General features: G+C 43.5%; 1 protein-coding gene across 5 annotated transcripts in view; it reads left to right on the top strand.

Moving 5' to 3' along the window:
- Window positions 1–10617: 10617 nt before the first annotated feature.
- The window catches only part of LOC146018927 (uncharacterized), a 226154-nt gene continuing 217014 nt past the window's right edge, over window positions 10618–19757 (top strand). For all 5 annotated transcript variants that reach the window (XR_014450530.1, XR_014450529.1, XM_083151905.1 and 2 more), the window contains exon 1: window positions 10618–11392. Coding sequence is in view for 3 of the 5 variants with exons in the window: in XM_083151905.1 (XP_083008031.1) it covers window positions 11194–11392 (199 nt within the window). In the remaining 2 variants the exon portion in view is untranslated. The remainder of the gene's footprint in view (window positions 11393–19757) is intronic.

Genomic DNA, 19757 nt, shown 5'->3' with positions numbered 1-19757 from the left:
AAGCACTTCCGGTAGGACAAACCCGGGCACCCGGCGGGGATGGAGAGATGGGACTACAGTGGTGGTATTTATATGGGAAAGTGAATGTCTTTTTGTGTGTATATTTGGGCTGCCATGCTCCTGGGAGTGGGTTCTTCTCATGTGCTAAACACGCCCTTAACATGCTGTGGTCACCCCCATGAGGGCCCCTGGAAGTTGATGTACCGGGGCCCAGGATTTCTCTTGGCAGCCCTGGTTACAGGAGATATATCTGGAGGATGGCATACCTCCCAACTGTCCCGCTTATCGCGGGAACGTCCCGATATTTTGGGACATTCCCGCGTCCCTCCCGCCGCCGGCAGTGTCCCGCGGCGGGGGGGGGCAGTTGGGAGTCCCCCCCTGTGGTCCGTGAATAGACGCTGTGCGCATACGCACAGCGTCTATTCTTGCAGGCAGAGGGGCTGGGGGCTTTCCAGCAGCTCACAGAGCTGCTGGGCATGCCCCCACCGCGGCGAAAAATGGGGGCGTGGCCTCGCGATAGCAAAGCACATATAGGCCACGTCCCCTTTCCGACAGGCCATACCCCCAAAAATTCACTGCGCGCCTTCAGCGTGCACACCGTCCCGCCGCTGCCATCCCAGATGTTGGGGGTATGGGATGGTAATGACAGCAGTGGTTATGATTTGTTTGTGTCCTGTGTCCTGGGTGTGTGAGAGAGACCAAAGCAAAGCATTAAGGAGAAGCGCAAACTAGTGATGTGTGATGTTCTATTCCTCCATAACACCACCACCTCCTAATATACACATATCATGTAATCCTTTAACCATCCTCATAGTTGTCAAATCACATTCAATCAATCAGCTCCTATCCCCTCTTTCTCATTTCATTAATCTGATGGTTTTGTCTACTGTCTATTATTCAAGACTGCGACTGGGGTAGAAAAGCAGAAAAAGGATTCAAATAATAACAAAAATCTGAATAAAAAAAATAAAATTAGAAATGAAAAGAATACAGAATAAAAACAAAATTACTGTCGAAGAATGTTTATTATTTTAATTGACATAAATAGAGATGTAAAGACTAATTAATTCAGCTTCTCACTAAAAACAAGTAAGGTTTCTCTGCATTACATCAGTGTGCAACAGGGACAGATTGGGAACTGACAGTGGGGCAGATGTATTAAGATTTTGTATATAAGGTAAAAGGAGATAAAGCACCAGCCAATCAACTCCCAACGGTCATTTTCAAACATCGCTGATTGGCTGGTGCGTTATTTCCTTAAGGTGCCCATACATGGTGCGATAGCACCCGTGCGTTTTGTACTAAATCGAATCGGGTCGCACGCGTGCGATATGCATGCAATTTGCGTGCGATGCGATCCGAAAGCAGTACAAAAAGTATGTGCAGCCCTTACTTTTTGTAGTGTGCGATACGATGCCTGCGCAAGAGCGCATCGCATTGCACGGTGCTATTGCACGGTGTATGGGGGCCTTTACACTTTACACATCTGTTCTCCAGGCTTAATACATTTGCCCCAATGGCCCTTGAAGAAGAGGACCGGCATAGGCAGCACCAGAAGTATAAGGTGCAATGTAGCCATGGCAACATCAATGGATGGCAGAGTTATTGTACTGCAAATATGGAATAACAGATTAAGGGCCTGATTCTAGTCCAATCACTCTATGGCGTATTCGCATCGGTGATCGATGTCTGTGCTTTGCGGATGCCTTCAGCGGCTTTCGCAGCTGCTGAGACGTTTGCACAGGGGGGTGTGGTGGGCAGGGGGCACTCGCATGGGGACGTCCAGTGTTTCCTGGGCGTTCCAACAGAAACGGTAGGTGTGCCCAAGAAAACGCTGGGCGTCTCCATGTGAACACCCCGTTCTCGGACTGGACACAGCAAATATAGGTCAGTCAAGACTGACTTATATTTGTGAACAGGGGGAAAAAAATCATTCGATGGTTGATGACCAATAACTCACCCAAATCTAACTCTCTCTGCACATGTTACATCTACCCCACCTGCAGTGCAGCATGGTTTTGCCCATTTGAGAAACATTTTGCTTTTGAGATCCTTACGGAATAATACCCTTGGTCGTCTCCTCTGTAGTTATCCGCTAAAATACTGTAGCTCTCTCTATACTCTCAAATCAGTACTGCTCCCAGCCAGGCTGGGGCTGCAGAGAAACACATTATATACAGTATACAGCCCTTGCCAAATAGTATAAGTGTATATATTCCCCCCCCCCCCCCCCCCGATCATCTCCACTCTATTAAGTCACATTAAACACAAAGATAATTTAATATCATTTCTATGAAGCAATACTCATATCTGCTGTACAGTACATACAGGGAGGGAGACCAGGAGGCAACAATATGCATTTTGCTTATATACAGTATTATGTGTTTGCAGAATGTTTACAATGTCTCCCAGTTATTGATCGACAAATCAGCGATTATCAATCTAAAGGGAAATAATACATAGGCTCAGAAATGATGATCAATCTAGAACCTTGTGCTGGGGAATTCAAATTACATTTCTATTGACATTTTCCTTAGCACCTACTTTAATAATGACTGAGGGGTAGATGTATAAAGCAGTGATGAGGGAGGAGAAGTGAGCCAGGGGAGAAGTGGCCCATGGCAACCAATCAGCTGCTCTGTATAATTTTACATTATGCAAATGATAGATGTTACTTGCGTGCTGATTGGTTGCCACGGGCCACTTCTCTGTCTCACTTCTCCTTTACCACTGCTTTGTTCATACATCTGCCCCATAATCTGAACATTACTGAGGTGAACATGATATATTGTAGCAGCATGGTCCTGATGTTATAGTGTTACTGGCCCAGAACGTATAGCCAGGTGAAGGCAGCCACTGTGACAGGGTATGAGTCATTGGATCGACATTATTAAGGTATATACATACATCGGGTAGACCACTGAAGGTTGACATGCCTTAGGTCAACACATGGAAAGGTTGACATGCCAACGGTTGACAGTTGAAGTGTTGACACAAACATTAGGTCGACAGTCAAAAGGTTGGCATGGGTTGACATGGCCCCTGTAAAAGTGCACTGCTACTCGTGGCTGATACTGCGCATGCACTGGACCCAGTGCCTGTCACTTGCAATGTACAGGCAGCGGGGAAGCAGCAGTGGTGACGAGGGGGGTCCCAGCATCGCGGACAGTGGCACCCCCCACCTACTATGAGGTGAGATCCACCGCTGCCATAGTTGGATTTAGATTTAAATGTAATTGGTGTATTTATTACATTTTGCCCCATACTATTACATGTGTAAGAAGGGACGTTATAGCTAATAAGTTTACATACCTTTTTCTTTGGGGTTGTAGCTTACTATATAGGCAGGTCTAAATAAACAGTCAACGGTTGGCCCCAAAAGGTCGGCATGCAATAGGTCGACAGGGGCAAATGGTCAATATGGGAAAGGTCAAGAGGGTCAAAAGATGGGCATAAAAAAGGTACACACATTAAAAGTTTGACATGAGTTCTTCACATTTTGCTTGGTGTCAATGTTGACAGCTGTAAACATGGATCCCCAATTAGTGTAGCGTGCCTCGCATGGATACTTCGGGCTTGGTGCCTCGCTAAGCTTGGCAAATTATTATATTCTCCCTCTATGCTGACATGGCATAGAGTGAGAAGAAGCCAGTTTAAAAATAAAAAACTCATAAAAACTCATGTCGACCATGTCAGATGACTACCTTTAATATGTTGACTTTTTTGACCCTTTTGACCTTTTTCATGTTGACCTTTTGACCCTTTCGACCTAATGGAACTACAGAGGATTGATGTCCGCTGCCCAAGCATGCACGGGAGGCCTTGGCAATTTAGACCCCTATTCTGGTAAATGGTGCAGAATGTGGCTCATAGGCTAGAACGGCTAATGCCAGGAGGGTGCTATCTACTGGAGTCGGGCATTCTGGAGCTTGGTAAATTCTGCATTCAAAAGTGGGAAACTTAATATGTGTTGGTACTTCCTGAAAATGGGTGTTTTCTGGGTATATTCCCAAAATAATAATTGATAAATAGGTACAAAGTAGGACATGCTCCATTAATTTGCATTAAAGCATATTTAAAAAAGCATATTTAAAAAATGTAATACATTTTTTTGAACTGTAAAAAAAAAACTCATTAAACAAATTCTTGATAATCGCACAACTACAAAGCATAATAAAGATATTCTGACGTATTACAGCACAGGTTTTGCTATCTAGAAAACAGAGCAACAAGAGTATATACAGTAAAATAAATCCATAGAATGCTTTACTGAAATATTTCAAGAATGCAGTAGTTGCAAGAATGTTAAAATATTAATAACCACATAATCTAAAGAGAATCTAGTTAGAGGAGTTTAGAGTATATTTCTAAATTTATACATGTTCTGAGAAATATCTTGCCATCTTTTACACATTCCCTTATCAAAGTTAGAGATAAAACAATTATAGCACCTGTTTCTGTTATGTCAAATATTCAATAGTTCTACACTATACAGATACTGTATGGCCCCATACACCTATTCTCAAATTGTGTACTGTTTGGTGTGCCAAAAACATTGGGACTAACCTGCGCAATATCTCTCTCACAGACTTTGGCACTAACCTGCGCCATATCTCTCTCACAGACTTTGGGACTAACCTGCGCCATATCTCTCTCACAGACTTTGGGACTAACCTGCGCCATCTCTCTCTCTCACAGACTTTGGGACTAACCTGCTCCATATCTCTCTCACAGACTTTGGGACTAGCCTGCGCCATCTCTCTCTCACAGACTTTGCGACTAACCTGCGCCATATCTCTCTCACAGACTTTGGGACTAACCTGCGCCATATCTCTCTCATAGACTTTGGGACTAACCTGCGCCATATCTCTCTCACAGACTTTGGGACTTAAGGCCCCCATACATTAGGCCGACTTGTCCTTAGGACAAGTCGGACCCAATACTCCTGTGAGCCGCCCGGCAGCTCCCCGGGAGGCTCAAATACAATTTGGCACTTGATGAGCCAAATTTTACATGTGATAAATCGCTTGCGATTTATCACATGTACGGGGAGCTGCAGCGGGCGGTGAGGGGCATGGGGGCCGGTGGTGATCAGGGGCAGCAGTGGGGCGGGCAGCGGGGGTACTGAGTGCTGACCTGGGGGCGGTGTGGTCAGCAGCAGGGCTCATCAGGGGGACGCCGGAGCGGGGAGCGTGTCCTGACGCTGTAACTAGCCGGCAGCGCCTGTGTGTGATGATCTGGCCGGGCGGCGGGCGCTGTGATCATTCACATATATCATTCATTCAGCAGCGCTGCGGGACGGACGGGGCCGGGCAGTGGCGGGTATTATATTTTTAAAACACCTGTCAAATGACTAGCCGTTCTCTGATTGGCTGAGAGCTCTCAGCCAACGGTCAGTCATTGGCTGAGAGCTCTCAGCCAATCAGAGAACGGCTAGTCATTTGACAGGTGTTTTAAAAATATAATACCCGCCACTGCCCGGCCCCGTCCGTCCCGCAGCGCTGCTGAATGAATGATATATGTGAATGATCACAGCGCCCGCCGCCCGGCCAGATCATCACACACAGGCGCCGCCGGCTAGTTACAGCGTCAGGACACGCTCCCCGCTCCGGCGTCCCCCTGATGAGCCCTGCTGCTGACCACACCGCCCCCAGGTCAGCACTCACCGCCAGCTAAAGGTCCCAAGTCGGGTGGTCGGACGTGCAGCAGGTCCGACCACCCGACGCAGATCCGATGCGCACGGGACCGCGCATCGGATCTGAGGGGACATCAAAAGTAGCCGATTTTGGTCCGATTTCGCCCAGATCCGACTGATCTGGCCTAAATCGGACCAAAATCGGCTAGTGTATGGGGGCCTTTACCTGCACCATATCTCTCTCATAGACTTTGGGACTAACCTGTGCCATATCTCTCTCACAGACTTTGCGACTAACCTGCGCCATATCTCTCTCACAGACTTTGGGACTAACCTGTACCATATCTCTCTCATAGACTTTGGGACTAACCTGCGCCATATCTCTCTCACAGACTTTGCCACTAACCTGCGCCATATCTCTCTCACAGACTTTGGGACTAAAGGTCCATACACACTGGGCGACTATGCCCAGCGTGTATGGACAGTGATAACCTCTGTCATCGCTGCAGGGAAAGCTGCTCAGTGCATACTTTCCCCCTGCCCGGCAAAGACGGAGGGGGAGGACGGCGTTGCATAGCGGAGCACTATGCAAAGCCATCCTGAAAGACGCTCATCTGCTGGTATAACCAGCAGAAGATGAGTGGCTTTCCAGGCGATGTTGCCGGAGCGCGCAGCAGCGTTCACCGCTCATCGCCGGGCCATACACACTGGGCAGCTTTGAGCTGAAAGACGCTCAAACCTGCTGTTTTGAGCGACTTTCAGCTCAAAGTCCCCCAGTGTGTATGGGCCTTAACCTGCACCATATATCTCTCACAGACTAACCTGCGCCATATCTCTCTCACACTGCATAGTTATAAACTTAAATTCATATGGGAGTCAGTAGACTTACAGCGGCATCATATGAACAGAAACACAACATGGGCTGGTTAAGTATACTCTTCGTGACCATGTCAGGATTCTGGTAAAAAAATTTTTTTTAAAGCATTCTATGTAGGATAATTGGCTCCCAACAAATAAACCCTAGAATGTCTGTGTGTGCGTGTACATGTGGTAGGGAATATAGATTGTAAGCTCCACTGGGGCAGGGACTGATGTGAATGTTCAAACATTCTCTGTAAAGCGCTGTGGAATATGTGTGCGCTATTGCCCCTTTCCCACTGCAGCTAAAAAACGGTAAATTGCCGATTTTCAGTGCAATTTACCGTTTAAGGCTGCAGTGGGAAAGTGCCAGAGTTGAAATACCGTTTAAAGCTAAATGGTATTTCAACCCGTTTTTTAAGCAGAGTCCTACACGTTAAAATAACGTTTAAGAGGCAGTGGGAATGCCTCTTAAACGTTATTTAGCCTCCAGGCAGTCCCAGTGCCTGATGAGACCTAGTAGTTCTCACTTTGTGCATGTGTAATGTGTGCACGTGCATAATAAAGAGCCGCTCATTACATATGCGCATATGTAATGAGCGGCTCATTAGTATGCACGTGCATTCATTACATATGCGCAAAGTGAGAACTATTAGTTGTCATCAGGCACAGGGACTGCCAGTAGCCTGCATGGACCCCCACTGCCTCCCCACTGCCCTGCATCCCCGTGCAGGTAAGTACAAGGGGAGGGGAGGTGGGGGCACAGGGCAGGTATGGGGGGTTAGGCACTCTCTACACTTGGGGTGGGGGGGGGTGGGGGGGAGGGATTAGGCACTCTTTACACTGGGGGGGGGGGGTTAGGCACTCTACATTTTACATGGTTCACTGCAATGGGAATGGTACTTAAATGGTATTTAAAACGGTAATCGGCTGCAGTGGGAATGCTAATACCGTTTTAAATACCATTTAAGATTACCAGTACTTTAAACTGGTCTGCAGTGGGAAAGCAGCATAATAACTGGTGGTAATAAATAAATAATAAGAGTTACATTTGTAAAGAAAAGCTATCTGTCACAGATAGCAAAATTATCTTGTGGGAATAGGCAAAACTAAGATATTCTTCAATCAGTATTTTTCTCTTAAATATGTGAATGAGGCCTATGAGGCACTGTGAAGGGGGTCATTTTTAATGTAATATGGTAGAAATGAGGCATGGTTCTTGGAATGTTGGAAGTTACCATTACAGCAGATGAGAAATATTCTATTCTGTTTCACCCTGTGTTCCAGTTCAGAGCTGAAAAGGATTTTTTTTTTTTTTTAACCATTGCTGTCTTTCTGATAATACAGCGCATCCATGAGTACAGAATGATGTGATAATCCAAGCTAACTTGCCTGGGGACATCTGGCTTGCTTGGTTAGCTTGTCCCTACCCTACCTGCTTGGAGGTACTCCTGCTTGAGCACAGAGGTGAAGGCGCATCTCATTATCGGCTTATGTCAAAGCCTTGTGGGAATATTAAATATCCTGCTTTATTGTTCAGTGATAATTAGGGGATGTAGCACCTTTGACACAGCAAATTCATTATGTTTAATGTCAATGTAGATGTCATATCAACTTTTACCAGGCTTATAGCCTAGCTACAGCCAATTGTAGCAGATCAATTGCTATTAGGTAGTGTTCTTTTTTTAATGATTACTAGCTGTGTGATCTCGCTTATACCCCTTTCGCATCACAACTAATTACCGGGTACAAGCCGGGTTTCTTGCTGGTTCGACCCGGTAATTAGTGCGATGTGAAGGGGTTACGGGTCCCGCAGACAGGTAGCAACACGGCAATAAGAACCAGTAAAAAAGAAGGGTTCCTACTGGTTTGTTGCCTTGCTGCTATGCAGTTTGAATGAGTTAAAGGGTCGAGCAACCCGTTTCCCGTTCACACTATGGAGGAGGCAGCGCTTGGAGCAGAGCCAGCTCGAAGCGCTGACTCCTCCCCCACCCCCGTTGATGCGCAGACTCCCCGCCACGCCCCCAGATGACGTCAGTGAACCGCCAATAACGCCAGTTCGCTGAGGGGATGTGAACATCCCAAAATGCAGGGTCGTGGCGGGACTGAACCGTTTCAACTCTTTATTAGATTGGAAAGAAATGTAACATCCCAAAGTATAATAAAGTATCTGATTTACAATTCTACAGTTGTTTTTTATGCCTTTACACAAATAATAATTGCTGGGGGCATACAAATAAAGTGGGTTCACATTACAAGGTCAACTAATGTACCCGTCAGTCTTTCCTACCACCCGATTCACATTTCTACAGAACAGGCCAAATATTGTTACAGTTTATAACTGCGGATGTTGTCATTTAAACTAACAAATATGAAGAACTGAGATGAAATGATTGCAAGTGAATCGGAGACCCACAGTCTGAGGTAACCGCCAGGTGAGAAATGTATTAAAAAGTGAGTTAGATTAGAAAAATACAGCTGTTTTGTTATACATCCTGCCTTTTGGCAGCAGAGGATTAGTGAGTGACAGTGTAACTCCCATAGAGCCTCACCACACAATAGGCATGTGTGATAACGTCCGGACAAAAATAACAATAATAAAATTACATATAGTAACTGAAACCTCACTGGTGTCTGTAGAATATCATTTGTGCCGATGACTGGAGTGAAACACAAATGAACTTTTGGAATAAGCTTCTCTTTTCTCTCCCCTGAGCTTCGGAGTCAGTTCCTTCTTACTGGAACAGCTGCTGTGTGTTACTGTTACTGTCATTTCCATATAGTGGATCTGGTATTAGGGAAGGCCTGTCAGCCAAGCAGAGGGACGGCATAACTTAAAAAGATTATAAGGTAAATTATAGTTTTCTTTCAATTTATTTTTATTTATTTATTTTCAGTTTCTAATAAAATTATATATATATATATATATATATATATATATATATATATATATATATATAGGGTGGCCAATCCCGGGATCGGGATCGGCGGGATCCCGGGATTTGGCCCCCAAAAAGCCGGGATTTCAATCCCGGGATTGGAGTTTCCAATCCCAGGATTTCGGGATTAGACTGCGCATGCGCATGCGCAGTCTAATGCCGGGCAGCGTCTGAGCTGGTGCTCGGCAGCTGCCCGGCTTCTCCCGTCCCGGGCAACGCGACTCTGCGCAGCGTGACAACGTCAGAGGTCACGCTGCGCAGGCCGCACAGGCTGCCGGGCACCAAAAGACAAGTCCGCCCACCCGCACTGCTGCTGAGCGGACCAGGCAGAAGACCGCGGACCAGCCCGCTCGCCTGCTCACCTGCCCACCAGATGACCAGTCCGGGCTGCATCAACCCAGGTCGTCCCTCCCACCCTGGCTCCATCTTTTTTTTAATTAGGGAAGCCAATCCCGGGATCCCGGGAATCCCGGGATTGGGCATTTTTCAATCCCGAATTCCGGGATTGAAAAAATGCCCCGGGATTGGCATCCCTATATATATATATATATATATATATATATATATATATATATATAATGCAAAAAAAGTGATATTTAAAATATTATTATTATTATCATCCTTTATTTATATGGTGCCATGAGGTATTTGCAGCGCCAAATTACAAAAAGTACAGAGTACAGCAGGGCTGGGCAATAGCGGCCCTCCAGATGTTGATGAACTACACACCCCAGCATGCCTTGCATCAGTTTCAACATGGCCACATAGCAAAACAAATGCAAAGCATCCTGGGATGTGTTGTTTATCAACAGCTGGAGGGACACTGTTGCCCAGCCCTGGAGTACAGAGTACAAAGACATAACACTGATATAAGTATCAGGGTGGCAGAAAACCGCCGGATTTGGTCCCATTGAAGATGGTTTACGTAAGGATAAGCACAAGGGGGAAGAGGGCCCTGCTTGTGAGAGCTTATATTATTAAGGATCAGCCTGCGTTTATTAGTCTGCTTTGTTGGGGTGTCGAATAATTGGGTTCTCCTCAAAGGAAGGCGCAGGTCACAGCATACATAGTCTAATTTCCAGAAACAGATGAAAATGGAAATATTTGACCCTGGAAATGTTTCCTGTTCTGCAATACAATAATGTAATGGTACAGGACAAATATTTTAGTTTTATATATTTTTTTTTAAAATAACTGAGAGCCCTATTTATCATTGGATGCCGGATGGCACCAGATGATTAAGTATCCATCTTGCCATGAACTGTGGCAATGGATATTTAATTAATTTGTGCTCCGGTGCGGAGAAGTTGCTCTGGAAAGAAGTGATTCCCGCAATCCCTAACACTTTGTCGGAAGTAGAATTGTTCCTTACTAGTGGCGGGGTCTGTCCACCTGCGGATGGTCACAAGGGCACCTCCTATGGCCGCCCCTGTGTGCATTTGTTCTTCTATGTGACCTACCACTCCAGGGTTTGGTCTTTAATAAATTTCAGATTGCAAATACACCCGTGTTTGCCAACTCTGGCAAAAACCGGGCTTTGTAACTATAACCCCCTTAAAATGCCATTTTCTTAAGCATGGCATGGATTTTTCGGGCACCTGGGAAACAGGTGATTTATGCATTATTCTGATTTATGAATATTTAATGAAAGACTTTATTAGAGACATACTGTAGTTGTAGAAGACATAGCTAATTTAGTGTAGCTTAAGCATTAAAGTATGAGCTTACAGTAGTTCCCATGTGTCACTTCTAGTTTGGTGCATGACTAAATACTCTCCTCTAACCATGATTAATTCCCGCACCCCTGCTGACTTCTATCCGCTGACCTGTGCTTTTAGGCACAAGGAGAAGTCCACAGGCATCCAAGGACCAGCACAGCTTGTCATCCCCAGATGTAATCCCATTTCTATAGTATTTCCTGAAAGCAGAAATACAAGTAACCGCTGCTGGAAAAGTACAGGTTAGTATTAGTATGCTACCTCAGTGGCGATGCAGTACATTCATTATTTGATGTGCTGCATGTTCCGTGTGCTATGCGTTGACCCATACTCAAATGCCAGTAGCAGACACACTTGTCATGTTTGCGTACAATCAGCACGGGGGCCCCAGGGGTGTGTCCTCTCCCCTTTGCTTTTCTCCCTGTACACCAATGACTGCATCACAGAGGCTCAGATGGTTCAAATGATAAGATTTCTGGATGATAATCACCGCCATTGATTTAATGAAGGGGCGGGGATGAGTCTGCGTATAGACAGGAAGTGGACCGGTTGACCTTGAGCTAAATCCACTCAAAACAGTAGAGATGGCGGTGAACTTTAGGAAGAAGCCAGCTGTTATGCCTCTGCTTGTGATTGCTGATAGTTTGGTGTCGTTGATGGACTACTTTACGTTCTTGGGATCTAAAATTTACTAGGACCTATAATGGAGGGTAAAACATCATCAATATGGTCAAGAAGGAACAGCTCCTCTTTTACTCTGTGATTGTTGAGTCTATATTATGTTCCTCGATCACTACCTGGTATAGATCCACCACTGAGAGAGACAGAAGCAGGCTACAAAGGGTGGTGATGACGGTAGAAAAGATCATTAGGGCTGATCTTCTCTCTGTTCAGGAATTGTATTTGTCCAGAGTCAAGAAGCGTGCAGGGAATATTGCCGGGGATCAGCTGCATCCTGGCTATGACTCTGTTTAAAATGCTAACATCAGACAGGCGATATAGGGCTATTCCTGCTAAGTCAACTATATGCATAAAAAACTCCTTTCCTCAAGCGGTCCAACTGTTGAATAAAGTCTAGAATGTCCATACTAATTCACTAATTCAGGGTAACGTAATTTTGCACTGTGTTCCTTGTGGTATATGTATGATATATGTGTTTTCCTTGGCTAATGCAATGTTAACTGAAAACAAATTCCCAGTATATATGAGTATACCTGGCAAATGAAGTTGATTTTGATAGCTATTGCTGACCCCCAGTCTCCCATTGTTACTCATCAAACACAAACTTGTTCTAAAGGCTACCAATGATCAATTTAATATACAGAATGAATTCCCTTTTAGATTAAGAGGAGGTATTCAGTGTTTGACAATCCAGCGTCCGTTTTCGTCCATACAGCTTCAACTTATTTAGAAATTTGGATCTGACAGGCTTCAATGCGGTCGGAAATGGACTCACTGAATAGATGTGTGCCGATGTTTCTGACTGTCGGAAATATTGGCACGCATTGAATACCTCCATTACCCCTCCATCAGAGGTGGTAAAGGTTGAGAGAGTAGAGCAATGTGAATATGCATGGGATAGACATAAGGAAATCCTTACAAAGAAATAAGTATCAAATAGGGTTTAAGTTAACAATATGGCTTAGAAGGGGCAGACTAGATGGGCCAAATGTTTCTTATCTATTGTCAAATTCTATGTTTCTAAATTGAAACGTCTCCTGGAAATTCTGGGAAAGAATGCTAGTATGGATTGAAGAAATTCAAAGTATATTCCCAGTTCTTCGCACAGTGACATTTTTATCTGAAAGAAAAAAGAGTGGGAGAAGCAGATAGAGGGGGTAAGAGATAGAAGAAGAGGGGGAGGGATGAGAAGGAAGAGGGGGGAGGAAGAGAGAGAGAGGGAGGGGGAGTGAGTGAGAGGGGAGAGAGGAAGTGGAAGAGGGTAGACAAAGAAAGATGTGTTGTTAATATCTAGGGCACCAAGTTTGGAAATTTTGTTCATCTATAAATTAAAATTGATAGCTATTTTGGGCTAATCAGCTCTTCCTGCTACAGCAGCCTTACATTTCCAGAACATAAATAACATCTGGTATCCAGCGCATCATTAGTAATAGTGGCCCTGGTACTTAGGGGGCAGTGTGTCCAATCAATTCTAGCTATGTCCCAGTGTTAATACGGACCCTTTGTGTTAATGATACATCACAGCGAATCAGGGTCATTAATGGGTAAGGGACTTGGCTGCATCTGCTGCAGATCTGGCTCTACGCTTCCACCCTTTTCCTTCCCTCTGTGCTGCTGTCCTCATATTTGGGAGACACAGGAAATACCCATTTTGATCACTGAGTCGGGGACCTATATGTGCAATCAAAATGATAAAAATTGTTCCAGACTCTTTGGTGTAACAGTTATCATTTCATGAAAGAGGTAAAGAATCAGCCGCAGTCTAATTATCATTAATTATTTATTTATAGTTTTATATATATATATATATATGGCAAACAAGAAACAAAGTGCGCCCTATTTAGATATGTCCACCACCATAAGAATTTGTGACAATATAAATCACAATACAACAGATTTATTATAATATAAATATAAAAAGACAATAAAACATTCTGTTCATCTGTGTGGAGTCATATATTCAACCACGGTCAATAGTACAAGGACACCCAACGCGTTTCGTCGTTGAAAACGACTTCCTCAGGGGTAACCGTCTAGGTGGTAGAGGAAAGTGATATTACATTCTGTTCACAGCTCAAAGGTAAGTAGACCTGATAATGAGCACTAAAGGTACATACCCATAGGTAGCCTAACCTTTGGAGAAAGATGGTCCCTTCTCAGTGTAAAAGGTTTTCAATTAAGACTCAATATATAAATAAAAGGGAGAGGACCCTTTGTAGATCCCAATCCTGATGCCAAAACTGCATCTAAAACAAAGTCTAAAAATATATATAATATGTCAGGAGGAGAGCAAGTTTATATGAGCAGAATCGATATGATAGTTAAATGGAGTAGGCACATACCAATTTTCCGTATAGAGCAAGGAAAATAGGGGAATATCCAGAGGGAACCCGGATAACTCCTTGCTGCAGTAGCCAAATCCTACAATGTCAATAAGTACCATATGTTGAAAATGGGAACTATTACAATACGTGAAAATATCATAATAGGTACAAGTAAGTTAATTAGCAAGTTTATATGAGAAGAATCGATATGATAATTAAATGGAATAGGCACATACCAATTTTCCGTATACAACAAGGAAAATAGGGGAATATCCAGAGGGAATCCGGATAACTCCTTGCTGTAGAAGCCAAATCCTACAATGTCAATAAGTACCATATGTTGAAAATGGGGGCTATTACAATTCGTGAAAATATCATAATAGGTACAGGTAAGTTAATATAGTCCCAATATACAGGATTGCTATTATCTCAAGACAGAACTCCATTCAGAGCAAACCAAATTGCAACTGTTACGGATATGGACTAGATTTAAAGTCAAGCATCCCAAATACAATAGTGAAAGGTTACACACCATAACAATTTGGAGGAAAAAAAACCATCCCTGCATACCTTAATCACGCAGTGCTAGACAGTCACTAGCTCGACCAGACTCCAGGTGATCAGACTGTAGCCCCAGTCAGGGTATATATAGTAATAGGGGGGTGACATCACTTCCTTAACGGAAGAGAGTGTATGATGGGCTGATATACGTTGTAGGAGAAATATAAGGGCACCTATAAGATGGATATACCTTAGTCTTTTAAGTGAGGTGAAGTAGATGAAGAATGAATAAGTAACAAACTGTTACTATATAGGTAACGGCTCGCGATCTCCTATGTGCGTTCCACCGTTGCGTTCCAACCAGAACTTCCGTGAGGCGTCACTTCCGTGACGCAACTTCCGTCCCGAATCTTCACTAGGGCATTATACAACGTCAGTGTGCCTATATTTCCGCTCCAAATATGGCGGAAGTCACAATGACGTCTTGCGTTCCATATGGGAGCCAGGATTACTACCGCTTGCGTTCCATTGGGAACAACGCGGTTTATACAGCCGCTCTACATAGGGCAGATCAGACGATGACGCTATGCGTTCCAATATGGTGGCCCAGATACTACCGCTTGCGTTCCACTGGGAACAAATAGCTTCCTATTACCGCTCTAAATAATAAGGACCATGCGATGTCATTTAAGAGTTCCATAAGGTTGAATACAATATAGGTGGTCGTTCACTGAAAGGATAGATCTCTAAAGTTATTATACTGAGCTAACATGAACTTATTACCAACAAGATTTAGATTATCGGTATCAAGGATTCGATATTTTTTCCTCCAATTTCATAGAAAGATTTTACAAACATATTTACAATTAATCAGAGGTCACCTGGTAATACCCTCAGAATGAATAAAGGGGCAGTTCCATAACGTTGAATACAATATAGGTGGTCGTTCACTGTGAGAATAGATCTCTAAAGTTATTATACTTGGCTAACATGAACTTATTACCAACAAGATTTAGATTATCGGTATCAAGGATTCGATATTTTTTCCTCCAATTACATAGAAAGATTTTACAAACATATTTACAATTAATCAGAGGTCACCTGGTAATACCCTCAGAATGAATAAAGGGGCAGACCAGGGATCGCTGTTACAATATACATAGAAATATCGACAGATATATCTTAACAACAACTAAAATAGGAATCAATTGCTGCAACGATAGGTATCACAAAGACCTAAGACATAAATTATACCATCAACGTATTTTTCCAGCAATATGATATGTACAATGAGAACCAGTTCATACATTAAAGTGCTTGTATACATAAACTAGACGTACTGCACCAAATATTGTTACTGGTGAAATGTACAACAAAACCACCAGACAGGGTGATCCAACCAGGATAAGATAAGGACATATAAAGTGACTAATAGTTACTAATGGTGTAATCGACACCTGAGCCATGTGGACTAAAATAGTGTACATATACTCAATCGACATAAGTGAAAAAAGGTTCGATATCAGTGCTGTATAACAGAAATAGTATACATAACCTAAATAGTCACCAGTAATCATAATAAGTGATAAGGAAACATAAAATATCTACACGTTAGAAATCTAAAGGGGTGTAGCACCTTATGAGTGATATATAAAAAAATGAAAATGAAATAAATAAGTCCCACTAATTTAATATAAAGTGGTGAGAGGTTATTCCAAGAATGAAACTATGTCCACATTTTCGTTCAGACCATGTGGGTGTAGTGAATTCAATGAGTAGATCCAGAAAGTTTCTCTTTTGGACAGAGAAAGATCTCTGTCCCCACCCCTGGGATTCTCTAAAATTTGTTCCAACACAGTAAAAGAAAAATTGTGAATATTAACGTTAACGTATATATATATATATATATATATATATTCATTCATATAGCACACACATATTCCACAGTGCTTTACAGAGAATATTTGAGCAGTCACATTATACCCCTTTCACATCGCCGACACGTTTTAAAAACCGGTATTTAAAACGGTAATTAAAACGGGTCAGAGCCTTAACATTGCCTCAGATTACCGTTTTAAATACCGGTTTATACCCCTTTCACATGGCACTTTTAAAACGGTAAATTGCCGTTTTTTTTCCCCTTTTTTTGAATACAACAATATTTACTGAATTCCACTGACAGAGGAGAGGTCGTCTGCTCGAAGTCCACGCCAGTCCTCAGGCAGCGACAGCCGGTTCTGGAAAGTGTTGGGACCCGTGGGGACACACTGTACCCTCCACTTCGCGCTCTGGTCTGGGTAGATCACATACTTAATTTGTGTCTCCAGACTTCGTTCTTTCTCCACCTGAAAGAGATGCTCCTTCCAAGGACATCCACCCTGAGCCAGGACAACCACTTCTCCACTGTCCGACACCTGGTATCTGTTGCTTTCTCTGATAGGCGTGGGCTCCGTGTCCCTCCTCAACCTGCAGCTTCAGCTTACCGCAAGAAGCCCGGCTCCGAGGTAGGGACAGTTCGCCTTACTTCTGCCGGCGTACAGCTGCTCCGGCGCCTCTCCAGTCCAGCCGCGCGCGTCTGTGCCAGATGCCTCCTCCTTCCTTCGCCGCTCCCGTGGCAGCGTCTGCACTGCGTCCCACCTCAACCTGCAGCCTCCGCTTGTCACGGACGCCCGGCTCCGAGGTAAGGGGTCGCTTGTGCAATTTCTGCTGGGTTACTGTTGCTCCGCTCTGGAGCTCGTTTCTGGGGATTTTTTTTTAGTGTAATACCCGGCTAAGAGTTCTTTCGCCGGCTCACAGACACACTCGTCCGTGTAGCTACCTAAAAAAAAGCTGAGGCTAAAAGCTGAGGATCCCGTGTTCTCACAATCTCTGCATCCCTGTGAGGCTCCAGCGTCCGTCTTTTTTTCCCTTTTTAAAACGTTTAAGCCTGCACTGTGATGTACACATTCACATTGCACAAAAAACGGCAAGGAACCGTGTAGGACTCTGCTTTTTACACGGTTCGAAATGCCAGTTAACTTTAAACGGTAAATCGGCTGTGGTGCATTCACAGTGCAGGCTTAAACGTTTTAAAAAGGGAAAAAAACGGCAATTTACCGTTTTAAAAGTGCGATGTGAAAGGGGTATCAGTCTCAGTGGAGCTTACAATCTATAATCCCTACCACATGTACACACACAGACATTCTAGGGTTAATGTTTGTTGGAAGCCAATTAACCTACCTGTATATTTTTGGATTGTGGGAGGATACCGGAGTACCTGGAGGAAACCCACGCAAGTACGAGGAGAATATACAAACTCCGCACAGTTATGGATATGGTGGGAATTGAACCCATGACCTCAGTGCGGGGAGGCAGTAATGCTAACCATTAAACCGTCCGTGATGCCCCATTTAAAAATTCCTCCTAATTTTAAAGTCAACATATAACAAAAATTTCTGATTGTAAGCAAAATCAATGCGCAGTCAATAATTACAACTGTGACAAAAAGAGAGCGGTTTTCTTCAGTTACTTAGCACAACAAATGTTTTGTGCGAGATACAAATCATCCGACAAGTATAGGGAGCAACGCTTTAAATGTCCCATTACCATTTAGAATATCAACATGTCAGGAATGATGGAGTGAGCGGGCCAATGGTAAGGAACATCCATCCTACCCTGTGATATAGGTGTTTGAAGTGATGCATAATCTTAGGTTACTGTGGAAATCATGTTGGTTTAATTTCCAGAGCCTCGTCCTTGTTAATTATTCATTTGGAAGGTCAGCGGAGATTAATCTTGCTGGGGCAGCTTCTGTGGCGTTCAGGGCTCCGGCATATACTTACACATAAATGATTGTGTATTGTATAACAGATTACTCACACAAAACAGCAGGTAGTAATCACGCAGCACAACATAAAGGATTACATTTGCTCCGAAAAGCTAATGTTTGCATTAATTAATGAAGGCAGAACTCATTGGAGTTACAGAGAAATAAATCCGGAAAATATATTCCAAGTATTTTATATTTTAACGGGAAAAATAATTTCAGAACTTTTTAATATGTAATTCTATTATTTTGGCTAAAATTGGATGATATATGGTAAATTAATGTTATAACTCTGAGCAGGCTCTGAGCAAATGATGTACGGTATGAAGCTTTGCCTCCAGATGTGGGAAAAAAAGATACCTACTGTAGGTATCTGAAAAGGGCACCTGTACGGCGTGCTCTGCCAAGCTGCTACCTGAAAAACGGGGTGTCACCCCCTTACAGTAAATGGAAAGAAAGGAAGGGTGGTTGCGCTATAAAATAGTAACAGGTGTTATATGCATTATAAAAACAATTATTTTATTTTTATTTTTATTTTGAAATGAAGGAATTACTTTACGTACAGACCACATACAGTAAGTTCTTTGCGTGAACACATATACTGTAGATACCTTTCTCTACTCCTGTGTACACAAAATATGTGCGCTGCCATATACCTCCTGTATGCACCTATTGAAACTCTGCTGTCTGTAATGTAAGTTTCTTCTGTTGGTGTTTATTTCACTTTGCAAAATCAATAAAAAATTACTAAATTTAAAAAAAAAAGGGGGGGGGGGATAGTATATATAAAGCTATATAGCTTAAAAGCATAAAATGTGGATATACATGTAAATAAAAGGGTGCTGCGGTATTTGAATATGTGGGTGATGTCCCAAAAAGTCACCTTAATCCAGACGTGTCCTGTCCCACCTTGAAAAAGCTGCAGGGGCAGCGAAATGCGTTGGACAGTGGTACATCCATCCAGCTGCCTTCTAAAACCCTTTCCAGTACAAGCCTGCCAGCACCATCCCAAGTTTGGGAAATTTACCAGAATTGCTTCCACCACCTTAGGTGCGGGATCCCCAGGACAGGCATCATTCGTTTTGTGGAGGAACGCCACCTCTCTAATTATTGCCAAGTCAGGATCCCCAGCCACAACTCTTTTCACATTCATTATGGAATAACTCCATTTACCATCAATTGGAGGCAATACAGCGAGGAAGCACCTCACCCCATTGTTTCCCTAATACAACTGGAATATCATCCTTTTGGGCCCAAAAGAGGACAGGACACGTCTGGTTAAGGTGACTTTTTGGG

Source organism: Crinia signifera, chromosome 1, assembly GCF_055691185.1.
Source record: "Crinia signifera chromosome 1, ASM5569118v1, whole genome shotgun sequence".
In the NCBI taxonomy this organism is placed as follows: Eukaryota; Metazoa; Chordata; class Amphibia; order Anura; family Myobatrachidae; genus Crinia; species Crinia signifera.
Note: the sequence above shows the minus strand (reverse complement) of the source record. Positions and strands in the feature narration are given on the sequence as shown.